Below are 18,501 nucleotides of genomic sequence, written 5' to 3' on the forward strand. Positions count from 1 at the left end.
CGGGGTTATGTTGGGGTCATGCTGCTGCATAACCCAGGCTGGTGAGAGCCAAGTTGTGACTGGCAGACTGCAGTTACACAAACACATCTGGGCGTGACCTGCATATTGGTGGCTGGGAGTGAGAAGTCCAGGTTGGAGGCCCACAACTGGTCTGGATTGTACCTCGGTATGTCACGGTCACCTCAGAACTTTTCACTCCCCCTAGTGGCTCCGCACAGGTACAAACAACTCATCAGCACGTCAGGGCCTATGTTCACTCAGGACGGTCAGAGCAGCAAAAGGAAGAGGTAAATCAAGGACAGTAACAGGGCTATCATCCCCTCGCCCCAAGAAGAGGGTGGCAAAGAGGTTCCCCATCCCCAGGAGGGTGAAGGAAACAGTCACACGGGACCAGAGAACCAAAGCTGCGAGCGGAATGACGAAACCGACCCAGCCGTTGTGGCGGAAGAGGAGCGGGAGAGTGGGCTGAACAGCCGTGGGCTGAACATATTGTCAGGAGGCTAAACAACAGATGAGCGGGAGGGATGCCATGGAATGAGAACAATTCCTAGAGCTGGATGAGTCAGGGACTTAGCACTGAGACTATGCCTGCTGTTCGCCAAATGAGGTGCATTCCCGTCTCCGAGAGTCCAATCCTCCTCTGTCTCCTTGCGTGTGCAGGGCCATTGAGAGGACCAGTTGGCCATCTCAAGGTGGGTAGATGATCTACTGCTACATGTGTTCTTCCTCTGCCCTAGAGGCAGCCATGGGGAAGGAGTAACTGCCTTCCTGGGATTCATTCACCATGCCTGACAGGAGGAACTGGACTCAGGGTGCTGTTTTGGGGAGCAGCCCTGTCTCCTCTCTTTATGCATGTGTAGCGCACAGCAATGTCAACGGAAGCTGTGCATCTTATGAGGCAAATCCAGAGCCCAGCACGCCGGGCGACTAGGCAAGGTAAATGAGTGAAGGGTAGAGGGAGGTAGAGGGTGCACTGGAAATGAACCCCAGTCTCCTGGATCCAACTCCCAGTGCCATAGCCACAAAACCTTCCCTTGCTCCCCCACAATATCTCCATCCATCACACCTGCTTCTCTCCAGCCAGGCATGATGTCCTGGGTCTTGAACCTTGGCCTGGCAGTGCCCAGACAGCAGCCACATCCTGGCCGCCACCCAATGGCTACTGAAGTGCAGTGGGCTGAGAAGCTACTGGGGCACCACCCCGGGAGCTCTGATTGGAGGATCGCTCGGCTCCACTGATTGGTCCAACTACGCTATTTAAGCCAGGAGGAGGAACAGGACGTTTCTCTGAGGCACAAGGTGGTTTCCTGTTTGACTGCATTGGGCCCTGCTTCGTACACCCAGCCCTGTTCCTAGTTCCTGCTCTGCTTCTGGCTCCTACCTTCACCCCTGTTCCCTCCGTGCTCCTGCTCCATGCTTGATCCTTGCCCCTCCTTATGCCTCGCCGCCGCTCCTCAGTGACCAGTCCTGGCTCCGACTCCACCTTCTCACCTTGACTCCGGCTTAACCCTGGGCTGTGGCATTTGGTATCTGACCTTGGCTCTGGCCCTCAGCTTCAGTTCCTGGTTCTGACTCTGGCTCCACCCCTGGCTCTGGTAATTGGCAGTTGACTCTGGGGCTGACCCTTGGCTTCATTCCCCGATCTGGATGCGTGCTCTGCCCATGAGACCCGATTCCTGCCCTGACCACTAGGCCAGACCGCTTACATCTCGGTCCCTAACACAAGGCACCTCAGTAAGTCACTGCCAGTCTGGTAAAGCTGGGAATCCAGGCTCCCCTTCCTTCTGCTTTAAGCACTAGACACAAGCCCTTAGACGTAGGGGATGAAGAGCAAAATCTGGAAAGAAAAATTCCCTGTAAAAATGGAACATTTTAAAGAAACTCATGAGCCCAAGGGAGGCATCAAGGACTTTCACACTGCCTCGTTAAACAGTGAGCTCATCCCGTGAACTCTTCCAAGGAAACATCTTCATTTGAGTTTGACTCTCCCGTTTGCCAGCTCCAGGGCAGTGTTCTTGCTGCTGATCGATGGTTTGTTTGTTTTCCCCGGTGAATTCAGTGCTCTGGTGAAAGTTGCTGCCGCACAGCCTGGAAACTAAATCTCTCTGTCTGCAGAATAGCTACACAGCCAGTCGCTGCCCCTCCTATTTCATGAAGAATCCAGATTCTCTGGGGCTGTGGGCCATCTGAGCACCAAGTCCATCTGAAAAGCTAAAAATCAGTAGTGGGCTCCCAGTTATAGCTAAGAGATAAAGCCCCAGCCTGTAACAATGAGCGGGGAAACAGCAGCCTCTAATGATGGCGTCACGCTTGCTTGGCTCAGGCTGGGATAAAGAGGTTTCCTAGAGATCATGCACTTTTTGTAGCAAGATAACAACGTCGGAGAATTTGTCTGAGAAGAAGCTTCCAGGCTTCCTGGGCAGCAGCGGAGAAAAATCAGCTTATACCTGACTTCAAAGGAAACTTTGTCTCTAGCACTGGGCCACAGAGCCGAGTACAAAACAACGTTGTCTATCACGTCTGCTTTTGTACCAGAAAATAAGGCTAAGATTTCAGCAGGAGAGCACCTCTGGCAGTTTTTTAGAAGGACATAAAGACAGAGGATTAAAGCAACATGACTCATTAAAATCATCCATGTATAATGATCTAGACTCCAATCTGACCCTCCCTCAGATTAAAACAAGGGGGCTGGATTTGAACCCCTCTATACAAAGCAGTTGGGTCTTGGTTTGGAGGCAAAACCCAAAGAGGCTTGTTTTCTGGGCCTAGTCTGGAGTGGAGCTACAGTGCAGCTGTCTCCTCATACGGTGGATCATGGCTCTCCTGCCTTTCCAAAATACATTGCCCTAAAGAATTCAACAGGCCCCAATATTTTTATTTGTACCCCGAGCTCCGACATTTTCAAGGCGCTGGGAGCTGGAAATCAAGCCACACTGGCAAAGCGCAGAATTAAAGAGTTCAGAGCAACTATGAATGGTGGGAGATCTGCCAGAGAGTAGATATGGCTCCCAAGGGAAATGGCTCTAATCTCATCTCCTCAGACATTTCAAATTAGATTGAAAAGCACAGAAAATTATACTGTCGGGATCAGGCCTATGCTGGCCTGGAGTTGAACTGAATAAACTAGCAGATCTTGTCTGTCTCGACTGAATATCCAGCTTCTAAGACCTGTTATTATCTACTTTGAGCCTCTGTGCTCTTTTTATGCACCTAGTGCGTCAGAGAGAGCAGTCAGTCACCTATTAGTCAGCTAAAAGTTTCACATCTCCCTTAACTGCCAGGCTTTCAGAGTATTAAATTAGAAGTCAAGGGGGCATTAGCAAATGAGCCACCAAATTGTCGGCCAGGTTTAAGAAATCGCTGTGCCCTTTTAATCTCTTAAAAGCCATCAGCTACCCAATTCTCCCTGGAAATGTGTTCATATGCCAGGCATTTCAGTCTCTCGCTCTCATTTTCAAATGATTCAGCAATGGCAGGTTGAGTCAGAAAAGAAGCAAAAGTCACAGACCAACTTCCAGCTCTGGTGTCAGCAGGGGCGGCTCTAGGAATTTGGCTGCCCCAAGCACGGCGGCACGCCGCGGGGGGCGCGCTGGCGGTCGCCGGTCCCGCGGCTCCGGGCGACCTCTTGCAGACGTGCCTGCGGAGGGTCCACTGGTCCCGCGGCTCCGGTGGAGCTCCGCAGGCATGCCTGCGGGAGGTCCACTGGAGCCGCTGGACCAGCGGACCCTCCGCAGTCATGCCTGCGGGAGGTCCACCAGAGCCTCCTGCCGCCCTCCTGGCAAAATGCCGCCCCAAATGCGCGCTTGGCGCGCTGGGGTCTGGAGCCGGCCCTGGGTGTCAGGAGCTCCTCACTGGCTCTAATGGAGCTTTTTGCACTTCAGATCAGCAGCGCACATAATAACTGAAAATAATTCCTCTAGTCTCCAGGGGCTTGGCTATCAGTCAGCCGTCGGGACAATATACACCCATCGCACAATAATATTTTGCTGCTCCCGTAACCATTTTTTCCATGGCATGCACAGAGGAGCCTGCCTAGATCCTGCTGAATTGGGGGATAATATATTCAATGCATCTTAATTAGGGCTGTCAAGTGATTAAACAAATTAATCGCGATTAAGCGCACTGTTAAACAAGAACACAATGCCATGTATTTAAATATTTTTGGATGTTTTCTACATTTTCAGATATATTAATGTCAATGACCACACAGCATACAAAGGGAGCAGCCACCCAACGCGCAGGCCAGCAGAGACTCAGGGCGGGTAGCCCTCCCCCACCCCCCACCTCTGTCTTTCTGAACACAAGCTCTTTGGGGCAAAGCCTGTCTTTCTGGAGGGCTCAGACAGGGCTGAGCATGATGTAAATAAATGGCAACGAATCATAAGTCGTTCCAATGACAGTGCAGGGGCTGGACCTTGCTCTGTGACTATACAGCACCTAGCACAGTGAGACCCTGCTCTCTAGGCAGTACTGCAATAATACATTCATCTTAGTAATGGCGGTTCGGGCGGACTCCACACGAAAGCCCGAGGAAGGCCTGGAAGTGTGCGTGACCCTTCTCTAGCACAAGCCCTGTCAGCAGAGATGCTGGGTAAACAGTGAAAATAATTGGAAGCCACAAATATTCATTTGCATTTTTAAAATGATCAACCCCCTTCCACTGCAGCTCAGGAAGCAACACCTGAAAGTGTATAGCAGGCTTCTAAAGGGAGAGCATCTGTCTTTGGTACTTTGATCTCCCCCATTACTGCTGTGTGGAGCATTTAATTTTAATGTGTTTATCCCCACTGGGAGATAGAGAAGTGCTATTGTCCCCATTGCAGAGGGCCTAAGGGACAGGAAGCCTGTGAAAGAGCCAGGAATTGAACCTGGGTCTACCACGTCCTCACCAGAACCACTGGGCCATCCTCCTTCATGCGATAAGCCAGTGTGATAGATGATCAGAACCAAAGCACAGCCAGGTACACATTTGAATGAATACTCATGAACATTTACCCTCCCCCCATCATTTGCCCAGCCCTTAAAAATATATTTGGGGCAACTGGTGTAAACGGATGTCACCGGCGCTATCCCCGTTTACACCAGCTGAAGAGCCGGCTGGGGTAGCTCTTAAAGAAACAGACTCCACATTAATCACCGCGCAGCCTGTGAAGTGCCTCAGCACGACAGCCTCTCAGAGGGGATTTTCCCCAGGGACGTCAGACCAGCTGGTGGATTCTTCATCTTAGGACGGATCATTAATCTCATTTGAATGAACACCAGTGTACCGGGAGGAGGTGGGGGAGGGGAGAAAAACACCAATAGAGAGCAAGGAATCTCTGTAGGCTGGACCGAATTCATTCTTACCAGGCAGCAGGAGCATTCCTCGGCTGTGCCAATGTCGCTGCATGGCTTGTTCTGCGTACACTTCTCTGATGGCTGGTCTTGGTACTGTGTGGGAAGTGGTTACCACAACACCTGCGGGTCTTACTTCACTAGCCCCTGCCATAGACTGCCTGCCTGCCCTTAAGTCTCTGATTTTATACCCTGGAGAGGGTTCCCTGCCTACTTTGCTCTTAAAGGGATCGTGCCATCACATTAGAAAGGCAAACAGATCAATCGTTTTGCTCTTCAAAGATTTGGGTAGCAAATGACCTCCCCCATGCTGCAGGGACTTTCCTTTAAATAGAAAAGCCTCTAGACTCCCTTTCAGAGGTGACACCACTCCACCCACCATCTCAGGGTGACATGAGGAGCTCTGGCATATCCCAAGCAGAGGCAGTCCGAAGAAGTTGCTCATCACCTAGGGCGAGGTGACGCTTTTGAGTGGGATATCTCAGCTGGAAAACTGGGAGGGAACCAGCCTGGATCCGATGTGGCTGGCTGACAAGTGGAACTGGTTAAAAAATGCACCTTCTTTCATTTTCAAAGCATGGAATTTTTCCACCAGCTTTTTCGGCAGGATTGAGATGGCTTTGAAGGCATCCTACGAACCTTATCATAAAAGCTCAGGAGGAACCATAAGAGAGGGACAAGAATGATGTGCTTGTTGTGGTTCAGGTTGTCAGTTAGGACCCAGGAGCTCTGGGGTCACTTCCTATCTTTAGTTCTTTTCTCCCACCCCTTGTCTATTTAGCTAGTAAAATCTCTGGCCCAGGAGCTGGCCCTTCCTATGCGTCCGAATGAGGGGGCCGTAACATCAGCTGCACCTTCTAGGTGATGTTACAGTGCAAATAATAATACCGAGATGGGTGGGATCGGAACAGGTGCTACCACGTGGCTGTTGTCCTGAAAGAGGGATGAATCATGATCGCTATTGATCAAGCCCACAACTTGTATGCAGCTGCACTAGCAATCTGAATGGACACGCTCAGATTAAACGATCACATTGTTTCAAACGTGTGTCCTCGCTTAGGGACCAAATCCAGAAGGGTTTAGTCAGGTAAAACTCCATTTGGAGTAAGGAGCGAAGGGCCCCTTTGGTGGATAGAGTGTTATAAAGCATTTCTCTGGCTGCTTCCCTTCAAGCTAAGGAAGATGGTGACGTCTGAGTGACTAGGGCAGATCAGGTGTGAATGAGACTCTCTGAACAACAACAACAGCCTCCAGGTGTAAGGCCCCATAGGTCTAGGACCCAGACCTACAGAACTACCAGGCAGCTGACACCTCCAGGCTGTCACCCAGTAGCAACTGTGACCAGTTTGTGCTCCACTTCCTGGACACTGGGCTGGACACATTAAGAGCTTAGACTCCATGGCATCCTGTGGCAATAAGGCCCACAGGTTAATTATGGGCTTGGTTACACTTGTGAGTTAGTGCGCAATAAAGGAGCCCCGTGCACACTAGCTCACTCCCTGTCCGCACTGGCAAGGCACGTAGAGCGCTCTGACTCTGCAGCTAGAGCGCTCCTGGTACTCCGCCTCAGCGAGAAGAATAACGTTTGCTGTGCCCCAGCTGGAGCGCCACAGCGCCAGTGTGAACGGGGTGTTGCATTACTGCGCTCTGATTGGCCTCCAGAAACGTCCCATAATCCCCTTAAGTCAAGTGGCCACTCTTGTCATTGTTTTGAATCACTGCAAGAATGCGGATATGCCCTTTGAAAGTTCCATTTCTGACAGCCGGCTGCTTATCTGCTCTGAGACAAAGAAACCATTAGTGTGGAATGCTGTGTGTGAGAGAGAGAGGCGGGGGAGAGGGGAAGATCTGCTGCTGTCTGAACTTACAAAACAGCATGCTGACATGCTCTCAGCCCCCCCAAAAACCCACTCTCTCTCCCCCCACATACACACAACACACTCCCTGTCACACTCCACTCCCTCCCCATTTGAAAAGCACCTTGCAGCCACTTGCATGCTGGGATAGCTGCCCATAATGCACTGCTCCCAATGCCGCTGCAAGTGTCGCAAATGTGGCCATGCCAGTGTGCTTGCAGCGGTCAGTGTGGACAGACTGCAGCGCTTTCCCTACTGCGCTCTCCGAAGGCTGGTTTACCTCACAGCGCTCTACATCTGCAAGTGTAGCCAGGCCCTATGTGTGGTATAAAATTATTTCCTTTAATCAGAAGGCACAGAGCCCATAGAAACTGTGCTGTATAGAGACATGTTCCATGGGTAAACACACACAGCCACATATGTATGTCCCCTACAACCTAGTCTTGTGTTCCCTAAAGTATCAATAATAATGCAGTAAGTGCGATTATACAGCACTTTACATCTTCAAAGGGCTACACAAATATTAACTAGCCAAATTTCGCATCACCCCAGGGAGGTAAGGAAATTATTGTTTTCATTTGATGTGTGGGGAAACTGAGGCAGGGAGCTGTGCTGTGACTAGAAAGAGGACACAAGGTGACTCACTGTCAGAGCTGGGATTAGAACTCAGGAGCTCATGATGCCTTGTCCCATGCTCAAACCACTAGACTCTATTGCGCCTCAGAAGAGAGCCCCAGTATTTCCAGAGGATGGATAGGATATCACCTTACACCATGCACTGACAACCCCTCAGGAGGACACTGTATGCAGCTCCCTCAGTGGAGTTGTATAGTGTGACTCGGGCAGAATTTGTTCAGTAACATACACACCTAATGTCAACAACAGGAACAAGGCCCAGCCATAACTCCTGCACAGGGCCTAGCAGTTCATGGGTGTTAGCCATGAGCTCACCTGGGGCCTTGAACTTATTTTGCAGATGTCTCCATTGCTCTCGTCATCACAGCCCCTCACAGGACTAAAGAAATATTGACAGAAAGCAGAGAAAGGAGACTGAGCTTAGATATTAGGAAAAGCGTTCTAACTATAAAGGTATTTAAACACTGGAACAGGTTACCTAGGGAGATTGTGAAACCAGGTTGGACAAACATCAGGCAGGGATGGTCTAGATATACTTAATCCTACCTCACTATGGGGGGATGGACTAGAGAACCTCTTGATATCCCGCCCAGCCCTGTATTTCTATGATTCTATGATTCTCCCGCTCGCAGATCAATTGCTTCCAGCAATTGGGTTCAGTGCTTGAATCCATCTGTACTCGGAGCCTTGGCACGTGGTTGGTTGGGGAAAATGGTTGTTTAAGCAGGAGCATCAGGTAAGGGTTTCAAAAGCAGGGAGATTCGGACACACCTGATCTCTTATGGAAGTTTGTTCCCGCACAATTGTTAATTACCCGTTAGGAAATGAACAAGAACATTGCAGAGCACACAGAAAAAAAGGCATTGATCTAGTGGTAGAGATGCCATCAATCCTCGTGGTGCTATAAAAGATTGACAAAGAACTTGCTGCATGGGAGGAAAAGGATTGAAATGGCAGACTCCTCCAACAGGAGACAAGAGCAATCATCCATATTTTAATGTGCCTCTCTTTTCCAGATTCCACATTTCACGTACATATAAATAAAAAATAAAATCAACCTTCACATCACCAAGTCCAACTGGAATCACATGAAAAATCTCCTTGTTTTCTGCAGTGCAAGAAGGATGCACAGATTTACAAATTATTTATTCACAGCCAATCACGGAGGCGGACAGACGGACGTGGACAACTGAAAAGCAGGACAATAAATGCTTCAGAAGAACATAGCAGCAATGTCTCTCCCTCCATCCCAAACCCCAAACAACACGTCTATGCAAACAATGTCACGGCTCACTACAGAGTGCAGCAGCTAGATAACGACCGGTCATTGGGTCAGAAACATACGGGCCCTCAACATGAAGGTACCATTAGAACATAAGAACATAACATAAGAACATAAGAATGGCCCTACTGGGTCAGACTGAGGGTCCATCTAGCCCAGGACCTTGTCTTCTGACAGTGACCAATGCCAGTTGCTTCAGAGGGAATGAACAGAACAGGGAATCATCAAGTGATCCATCCCCTGTCGCTCACTCCCAGCTAGGGACACCATTGTCTCACTGTTCCCTTGTCCCCTTCCCCCCGCTGTTCATTGCATTTACCTTTTGTCTAATACCTAGATTGTAAAGTTTACTTTACCTTGGCGCAGGGACCATCTTTGCATTACACACGTGTACAGCTCCGAGGACAATGGGATCCTGATTCTTGGTTAGGGCTTCTAGGCACTACCATAATATGGACAAATAAGAAAAAACTGTAAGCTGCTCACGCTCCTATTGACGTCTATGAGAGTTTTACCACGTGCCTCTATGGGATTAGTAGCAGGCCCTAACTGGCTCCCACTCTATTGCCCGGGACACCTTGTATGATGCATTTCACAATGCTGATCGTGATCCGAAATATGCCCGCCAGTGAGATTATGAATTATTTTGAAAATGGGGCAAACAATCCTAATAACTGTTGATCTGAACAACAAGACACCCCATGAAACACATTTAGGCTACGGGGTGATGTTCCAAGAAGACTTGGGAGCCTGGAGTTTGGGCTCCAACCAATTGTAGATGGATATTTTGCCTTGTTAAGTGTATCAACAGAACAGCAACCAAAACTGATGGAAATTCTTAGCCCACATTATCAGATCATATGCGCCAAAGGGGAGTTTGCTGGAGGAGATATTAATACAATCAAGTGGATGTCTGAGCTCTTACCGAGGACATTAACTCCAAAATACATCATATGGCGCTAGGCCCGAGCCTCAAAGCCACATGCAGATTCCAATATTCCCCAAGCTCAGGAGTGTGTGCATCCACCCATCTTTCTGTCGTGGGTGCTTTATCTGGCCCCCATCCCTGTAGCAGCTGAGCACCTTTCCATCTTTTGTCCTCACCCCCCCACCACCTTCCATGCTTCAGGAAAGATCTATCATCCTTACTGTACAGATGGGGAACTGAGTCACAGGCAGGCTATACGACTTGCCCAAGGTCACACAGGAAGTCTGTGGCAGAGCAGGAAATTGAGCCTAGGTCTCCCAAGTGCCACACTAGTTCCCTGATCTCTGGACCATCCCTTGCCATCTGCAATAGCCTGCTATAAAGGCAGTTCTTATCGCAAGACTGTTCTTAGACTGGAGTTATGCTGACCCTGGTGTCAATGTTGGAATTATTCCAGAGCCACCTGCCATCCAAGTGCTAAGTCAGTGGTCAGACTAAATGAAAGCAGCATAATAGGTCCAGCACGCTAGGCTTTTCTGTATATCCAAAGCTGTTGAAACTCATGTGGCTTCCATTGACTCAATGGCCTCCCTTGGCTCCCTATCAGAGGCCTAAGGATTTGTCTCCATTTACACTGCTATCAGCGCCCACCCCAAGTATCATGCCCTACCAACCTTCTGATGATGACTGGCTGGGCCTGTCAGTGCCTGATACCCGATAAAGAAAGTTCCATGCTTTGCACCTGCTAATCTGTTTGCTTTGTCTCCTTCTGGCAGCCCTGCTGTAATCTTGCTTAGGTAATTCATTCTCACAGAAGAAGGATCTGTTTTGAATTCTGCATGCAGCTCATTGCTGCGGGGGGAGGAGTAATCTGCCAAGAGTCAGTACGATCTAAATTAAACGGCTATGGAATTGTGCCTTGATGTGGTTGACATCCCGTTCTTCAGTTCACGCCTACCGCTGAATGATGCCCAGCTACTATTGGCTGAAAATCCTAGTCCAAACTTTTTGGGACCAGGCCTGTCTCTTATTATTTGTTCTGCAAAGTGCTGGGGTCCATTCATGACAATCAACACATGCCTATTAATAATCCAATGAACAAGAAATGATAGGAAGTGGCTCACACAAACTCATCCCTGCTCTTAGAACAACCTCCAAATCAACGTTCACCAAGGTCCTGATTCAACACTCATTGAACTCCACGGGAGTCTTTCCAGTGGCTTCAGAGTGCTTCAAATCAGGCCCCAAATACCTCCCTTCTCTTCTGCCTAACTCTTGAAGTTACATAGGTGCTGACTTCCTCTGAAAATCCCGTGGGGTGAGAGACCCACCTATGCTGCTGCCTGTCCCCTCTAGAGAACAGAGCAATGGCAGGAAAAAAACAAATGGGTCTGTTCCCAGGACCAATCGGTTTTCCGAGAGAAAAGTGCACTGCGCTCACCTTAACCCTTCGAAGGCTGGCGTTACCCAGCCCAGGCCAACCAAACCAATACCCAGGAGAATACTGGAGGAAGGACTACAGATCCCCCGGGGGTTAGCACAGACTAGGTAGGTACTCAGCAGTAGCTCTGAGGGGGCCGTTCTCCTGAGGAGGCATGTGGGACACATGTGCATTCCTCCCCATGATCGCAGTGTGGGCTGTACGCGGAACCATTACATGGCACCTGTAACTCACATGCAGCGGTTAAAGTAAATTTCACCAGTAGGGGGTGCTCTCTTCCCCTTTGCTCTCCCTCCCCTTCCCTCCTTACTCTGACTCCTGCTCATAAAAAGCCTGATCCATTGGAGAGCGTGGAGGGGGCCTTCCACTGAGCACAATGGGCTTTGGATGAGGCTCTATGGGCACCTGTTGGAAACGGCTTCCCTGATGTCTGCCAGCTTGCGAAATGCAACCTAGGCAGCCCTCTTGGAATCCCATTGCTGCAACACGTGCTGCCCCCTACTGGTGGGTGCTGTGCACAATACCGGGGGACCGGCTGCTCCATCTTCTGGAAGAGCCAGTCTGCAGCGCTAATAACTGCCTGCACGGTACATTTATTGTCACTTTGGTTTTGCTGGCTTGCTGTTCTGAGCGGGACCATGTCCCAGGGGGACCAATGGCACAGTTTCCTTTGCCTAGGTGTACAAAGAGAAATGGATTCAGCTCCCACCTGTGACCTGAAAATCCTCTCAGCTGAATTAACAGCACTGAACGGTACCCATACCTTAGTGGCTATTGGGGATTGGCATGACTGCACAATAAAACAGCAGGAAAGCCACCAGTAATTGATGCAACCGGGGAAGGGCAAAGGAGGGTGGACATTGCAGCTGGGTTGCTAGCCATGTAACAGGCCAAAAATGAGGCTCTGCAGGGAGAGCCAGAAATAATCTGAGGATGGAATGGTCTCACATGCAGAAATTGAAGCTGGCTTTGCAGGCCCAGCATGGGAGATGAAGCCCTCAATCATCTATTTGGGTTCTTCCCTAACCCTCTTTGGAGAAATATGACATGTTTCAAAATAAGATCCCAGAGAAGAGAAAGCAGATTGAGGAGGCAGGAGAATGTAACAATGAACTTAAGGAGAAACAGAGGAAATAAAAAGGAAGGGGTGCGGAGGTGGTGTTGGAAAAGCTCTGGTCTCTGTGACAGTCCCATAAATGTGCGGATGCCATCATGCCGGATTTGCTCCTCAATGAAAACTACAACAGCAAATGCTCCTCCAAGGCCACTGATCCTAAAGCCCCAGGTCCATGCCTGAGTGCTGGCCTAGATGACCTGCAAGGTCCCTTCTAGCCCTACGTGTCTATGATACTGTAATGTAGGAACAGGATAGTGGCCCTGTAAGTAATTTTTGAACCCTTGCTGTCTTCTATATTTCTGTAGCTACCAGACCTCTGCTGCACCATATGTGGCTAGGATCTAATGCTATATGCATTGGATCACTGGATGATTCCCTGTTCTGTTCATTCCCCCAGAAGTACCTGGCATTCGTCACTGTCAGAAGACAGAATACTGGGCTAGATGGACCATTGGTCTGACCTAGTCTGGCCATTCTTATGTTCAGCAGAGCTGGTTGTGAATTTTTCAGGGAACTTTTTTTTCCATAGGAAAATACAGATGCATCAAAACTGAAAATATTCATGGGCAACGGTCGGTTTTGACAAATTTTTCAGCTACATTTTTTTTTAAATAAGGTTTTGAAATTGTCACAGCTTTTCATTTTGACGTTTCCTAAATGAAACGATTCCAGTTTTCCCATTTAAAATGACTTTTTGTATAAAATTTTAAGCTAATTATAATTATTTTAAAAGTAATAAAAATGGTCACAATCTAAATGAAATGTTTTGATTGACCCAACCAATTTTTGGGGGGATCGGGGGGGAGGGATTTTCAGTTTGTGAAAATTATTGAGATTTTGACTTTTCCTCCCATTTCAGGACATAATTGTTTTTTGAAAACTTGAAAATTTTCATGGGAAAACCCATTTCCTGACTCACTCTAACGAGGTAAACGCAGTTATTTGGCCTGTGTCGTTCCTTCATATTAGGTATGTTGTGTAAAGAGCAAAAGACAAGACACATCACTATCCCCCATTGAGAAAGGAGGTCTTAAAAAACCTCCGAGCTTCCATCAAAATGTTTCCCTTCGGAGGGTGATTTGGCAAGCTCAAAATCCCATGGAACTTGGAGATTAACGCAGTGTTGTCAACTCTCAAGATAGTAATATCTGTCTCATACTATTTGATGAAAAGCCCCAGCTCCTGGAATCATGTGAATATGTGAGAATCTCAGCTTACTTTTAAAAAAAAGTCTCTCTCTTTCTCTTGGTAATGGCAAAACAACTTGAAAACATGTCCCACAAAGGCTTAAAGCCTAGAAGATGATTAAACAGAATCCAGCATTAATTATTTGTTAAAATAATCTCATGCTGTCTGAGCCATTCTTGTGATTTTGGGCAAGCATGACTCCTGATTTTTGAACATTTCGGGTTGGCGATACTGTCAATGGGCAAAAGGAGCTACAACCCCCACCTCTAAACCATCCTGCAGCCCCTCCGTCTCTAGAGTACGGCTCTGTCTACCTCTGCTGCACCGTGCTCTGCTCACCTCCAAGAAGAGTAGACTGCAAGGAGCCCAGATTCCTGCTGCTCAAAGTGGCATTACCTTCCACTGTATTGTGTGTCAGAAGGAAGCAGGCTGCATTCAGCAGCTGCTCCCCAGCTCTGCTTCTCTACCAGCTACAAGGTGCGTCCTATCCCCCAATCCAGGAAGCCCTGAGCATCCAGAGTCAGATGGAAACCTTCCATGCACAGCAGCAGGCAACACGGACACCACTTCCTCCCTTCCATAGATTCAGGGTCCTCTCCAGCAAATATCCTCTCCACCTTCCCAATGCCTTACAACACAGGACACCATGGTGCCCTTATTTAGGGAACTTATTCTCCTCTTATTGTACACACGCAGCTCATATCAAAGTCAGTGGGATATACAGTCACTTAAAGGGAGGAGACACAGATACTTTTGGTCATCTTTTAGATCAGTTGGCCTCTCTTCTGGCAAGTAGGGGCCTGGAGAAACCACAAGCCAGACAGAGCCCCTGGAATAACCAGTAACCTGGTGGTCAGGGCACCTGCCTGGGATGTGGGAAATGCAGTTTCGAGTCCCTGCTCCAAATCAGGGACTTGTACTTGGTTCCCCCACATCCAAGGTGAGGACTATCCTGGTCTCTCCCTCCCCAGAAATTCCTGGACCAGAGAAACCATCCTTAAGAAATTGTCACTGAAACCGATTCACTGAAAAATTCCCCACCAGCTGTAACAATAACGACATTACGGTTATTTTCATTCCCGAATAAACGCTGACTCCAAGTAGCCATGTCCAAGCCAGGCCCCCCAAAGGAGGTTCAGGTGCATCATCTTATCTCACTCCATTTCTATTGCTCAGTGGAACCTCTTTCCACATGACTCCATTTCCTTTTCCATTAGGTCTATGGGCTGTCTCTTCTGATACTCTCCACCCATCGCAAAGCCTGGCTTAACCAATCACCTGCAGCCTCTACCTACTCAGGCACAGCTGACCTTCCAAGCGATGTGGCATGTTAGACAGCAGGACTGAGACCCGAATCTGAATTATGCAGGAGGAAAAACAGCTGATGCTGTCTGCTGCACTTGAGATCTGCTGGCTGCTAGAGTTAGAGTGGAAGTCAAAAAAGAAAGGAAAGGTTGAGACAGGATTAAAAGTGTAAGTTACATTTTTGCGTTGCAATTTTAATTGCGTTAAAATAAATTTATTCTTCTTCAAACCCCGAAAGCCGACTCTCAAAGATCTGTAATTTCCCAGCAACTGGGTGATATCAATATCTAATTACTGCATTGGTCATTTTTATTACATTAAATAACTGCATCCCTTCCAAAAAGAGAGACCTGTAATTTGCCACACTCTGTGGCACTGAATTCTAATCACGACATTACTTTTTTTTTTAAGTTGCACTAAAGAAATGAATTCATTCCAAAAGAAGATCTCTAATTTCCCAGTAGCTGGGCCACATCAATTCCTTGTTACAGCGTTATTTCTAACCACATTAAATAAATGCGCCCATTCCAGAAAAAAGCTGGAATTTTCCACCATTGTTTCCAATACCATGTCATCCCTTTCCTTTCTTAACTGGTTTTTAAGATGTCAGCGTATCGGTTGGCCACACAAAAGGATTTCGTAGGCTTGCTGCTTCCTAGCGGCTGTACCCATCTGATCATGGCGCGCCTAACTGCAGTGCCCACCTGGCTGCTAATAACCACTCTGACTTGACTTAGGATGTCATAAGGTCTCTAGGTAAGTTCAGCTGAATTGATTCCCCTCCTGCTGTGTATTTTGCTGCTGGCCCATTGCCATCCATTGTGAAGAGTTTGCAGGTCTTGGAGTTCTCATGGACGGGTGTGGACTTTCTGGAGGACACAGGCGAGTTGGTTGGGCTCAGCTGCACGGCGGTGGTGTCCTGCACCGTGTGCTCGCTGGTTTCTATCTCGAAGGCTGTGTTACCGGGTTTGATGAGCCCAATGTTGGAACCTGGCTTGGATTTCCTTGCCCCATGGGCAGGTGGTCTCCGGCTACAGATGCAGCAGGCCCCAAAGAACGTGAAAGCAACCACTAGCAGGATGGGTCCAATGATGATGGGGGGGTTGTTCACAGGGAGGAAGGTCCCAAAAGCGAACGCTCCCACCAGGGTGATGTTGATCCCGGCGAGCATGATGCAAAGTCCACAGGCGCAGCAGAGAGCAGGGGATGGGAGCCCCTGGGGCCTGGTCTTTTTCTGGCTAGGTTTCTGGGACAAAGAGGTGCTGCTCTTTTCACTGAACATGTTGATACGAGTCTCCCAGGGGACTTCGCACCTTAGTGAGCACACATAGCATTGGCGAGACGATCGCTGGGCTTGTGCTGCCTTGAATTACCTGTAGGAGGAGGAAAGGAAGAAAGAGTGTAACTGCTCGCTCATTATGTAAAGGGATTACCCAGGGGCCTTGGGAGAGAGCAAGGGGCATGAGAGGTAGCTGCCTGAGGGAGCCTTGAAGCCTGGTGCAAGCTTGCTAAATGAGCCAACCAGAGACACCGAGCATGGGGAGGGAACCACACGCAGCTGGGATTCCGTATAAGAGGGCTGAAGCTTTTCTTGATGAGGAAGTCAGCTCTGAGCAGGGCAACTGCCAGCTGAACCCCAGAGCGGGTTACCTCCTAAGAACTGCTAAATTGACCCTGTGGAGGAACCCTCTCATTCACTCAGGCTCTGAGGTCAGAGCCAGGCCCCGGGACAGACTCTTGTGACATGGAGTTTTGCTTTACAGTTAATTTGTCTGAATGGGGGAGGGGGGATGGAACAGTTTCCATATGAGGAGAAATTAAAAAGACTGGGACTTTTCAGCTTGGAATAGAAATGACTAAGGGGGGTATATGACAGAGGTCTATAAAATCATGACTGGTGTGGAAAAAGTGAATAGGGAAGTGTTATTTACCCCCTTCCCATAACACAAGAACCAGGGGTTACCCAATGAAATGAATAGGCAGCAGGTTTAAAACAAACAGAAGGAAATACTTCCTCACACAACACACAGTCAATCTGTGGAACTCATTGCCAGGGGATGCTGTGAAGGCCAAAGATCTAATTGAGTTAAAAAAAGAAGTAGATCATCTCCTGGAGGACAGGTCCATCAATGGCTATTAGCCAGGATGGTCAGGGATGCAACCCCGTGCTCTGGGTGTCCTAAGCCTCTAACTGCCAGAAGCTGGGAGTAGACAACAAGGGATGGATCACTCAATAATTGCCCTGTTCTAGTCATTCCCTCTGAAGCACTTGGCACCAGCCACTGTTGGAAGACAGGACACTGGTCTAGATGTACCATTGGTCTGCCCCAGTATGGCCGTTCTTACCTGAATAAACCCAGACCCAACAGGGGTGCTTATTGGATGAGAAAGCATGTAGTGTCTGATTAAAAGGGCCCGGAAGAGGGAGGAGAAAGAGCAGGACAGGGCAGAGGCACCCTGCCCATAAGAGGGTGCCTGGGGGTGGCCAACTCATTTACAGGCCCCTTTACCAGGGCCACAGAGCTTGCATTTCTTACTCTACAGACACCTCATTGTTCTTCTTCAAATCCCTCCTTGAAACTGTCTCCTGCTGCGATGCTTACACAAAGCTTGACAATGGCTGGGCAGCTGGTTTGCTATGACCTCTGCTCATCATCCTAACCTGGATCTTCTCAATGCCTTCTCACTGTGACCTTCTGTTCCCCTGGTTGTTGTATCCACCTGTTGTCTTTTGTCTTTGACTGACTGATACCATGAGCTTTTCAGGAGAGGGAATGCTCGCTTTGTTTCTATTTGTACAGTACCGAGCATGGGCTCTTTAAGCTCTAGAGCTACACAAGTTTATAATAAAACCTGCCACTTGTCCTTTTGGAACAATTTTTAAATTTCATTTTCACGTCTTTCCCCCTTCCCTCTCCCCCCAAAATTTGGTATTACAGTTAATATTTTTTGCATTATTTCATGACACATAAGTAGTAGTAGTACATAGTATGCCATGTCATATCAAATTATGATATGACGGCAACAAATCGCACCAGCATCTCATAAGATTATTTATCAGGCAGTCACATGGTCTATCACGTGCCTTTCCAACTTACTACATGGCTATCCCCTCCATATACATAGCAGACATATACTAGATATATGATGGAGCAGCCCAGATTATTCTAGACCGGCTCTGTCTTCCTGTCTCATCAGCCACAAATTTGACCACTAATAAATTGGCATGAAAGGAACAGCCCACAAATGAAAGGCACGCAGCATTCAAAAGCCAAATCCTGCAGCCAACCCCACTCACACTGAGTAGCACTTAACTCCAAGAGTAGCTCTGCTGCGATCACGGGAACAGCTCACAAAATACGTGTTCTGATTCAAAACTCATCAAAGTCAGTGAATTTAAGCCAACATTTGCGG

The 18,501-nt window shown here is 48.4% G+C and overlaps 1 protein-coding gene across 1 annotated transcript; it reads right to left on the bottom strand.

The window, feature by feature from the left end:
* Positions 1 to 15,820: 15,820 nt before the first annotated feature.
* On the bottom strand, positions 15,821 to 16,369 carry TMEM275 (transmembrane protein 275). The gene has a single exon (XM_045027010.1). The coding sequence runs from the start codon at positions 16,367 to 16,369 to the stop codon at positions 15,821 to 15,823; it is 549 nt and encodes a 182-aa protein (XP_044882945.1).
* Between the last annotated feature and the right edge of the window lie 2,132 nt (positions 16,370 to 18,501).

Source organism: Mauremys mutica, chromosome 8 (assembly GCF_020497125.1).
Source record: "Mauremys mutica isolate MM-2020 ecotype Southern chromosome 8, ASM2049712v1, whole genome shotgun sequence".
NCBI lineage: Eukaryota > Metazoa > Chordata > Testudines > Geoemydidae > Mauremys > Mauremys mutica.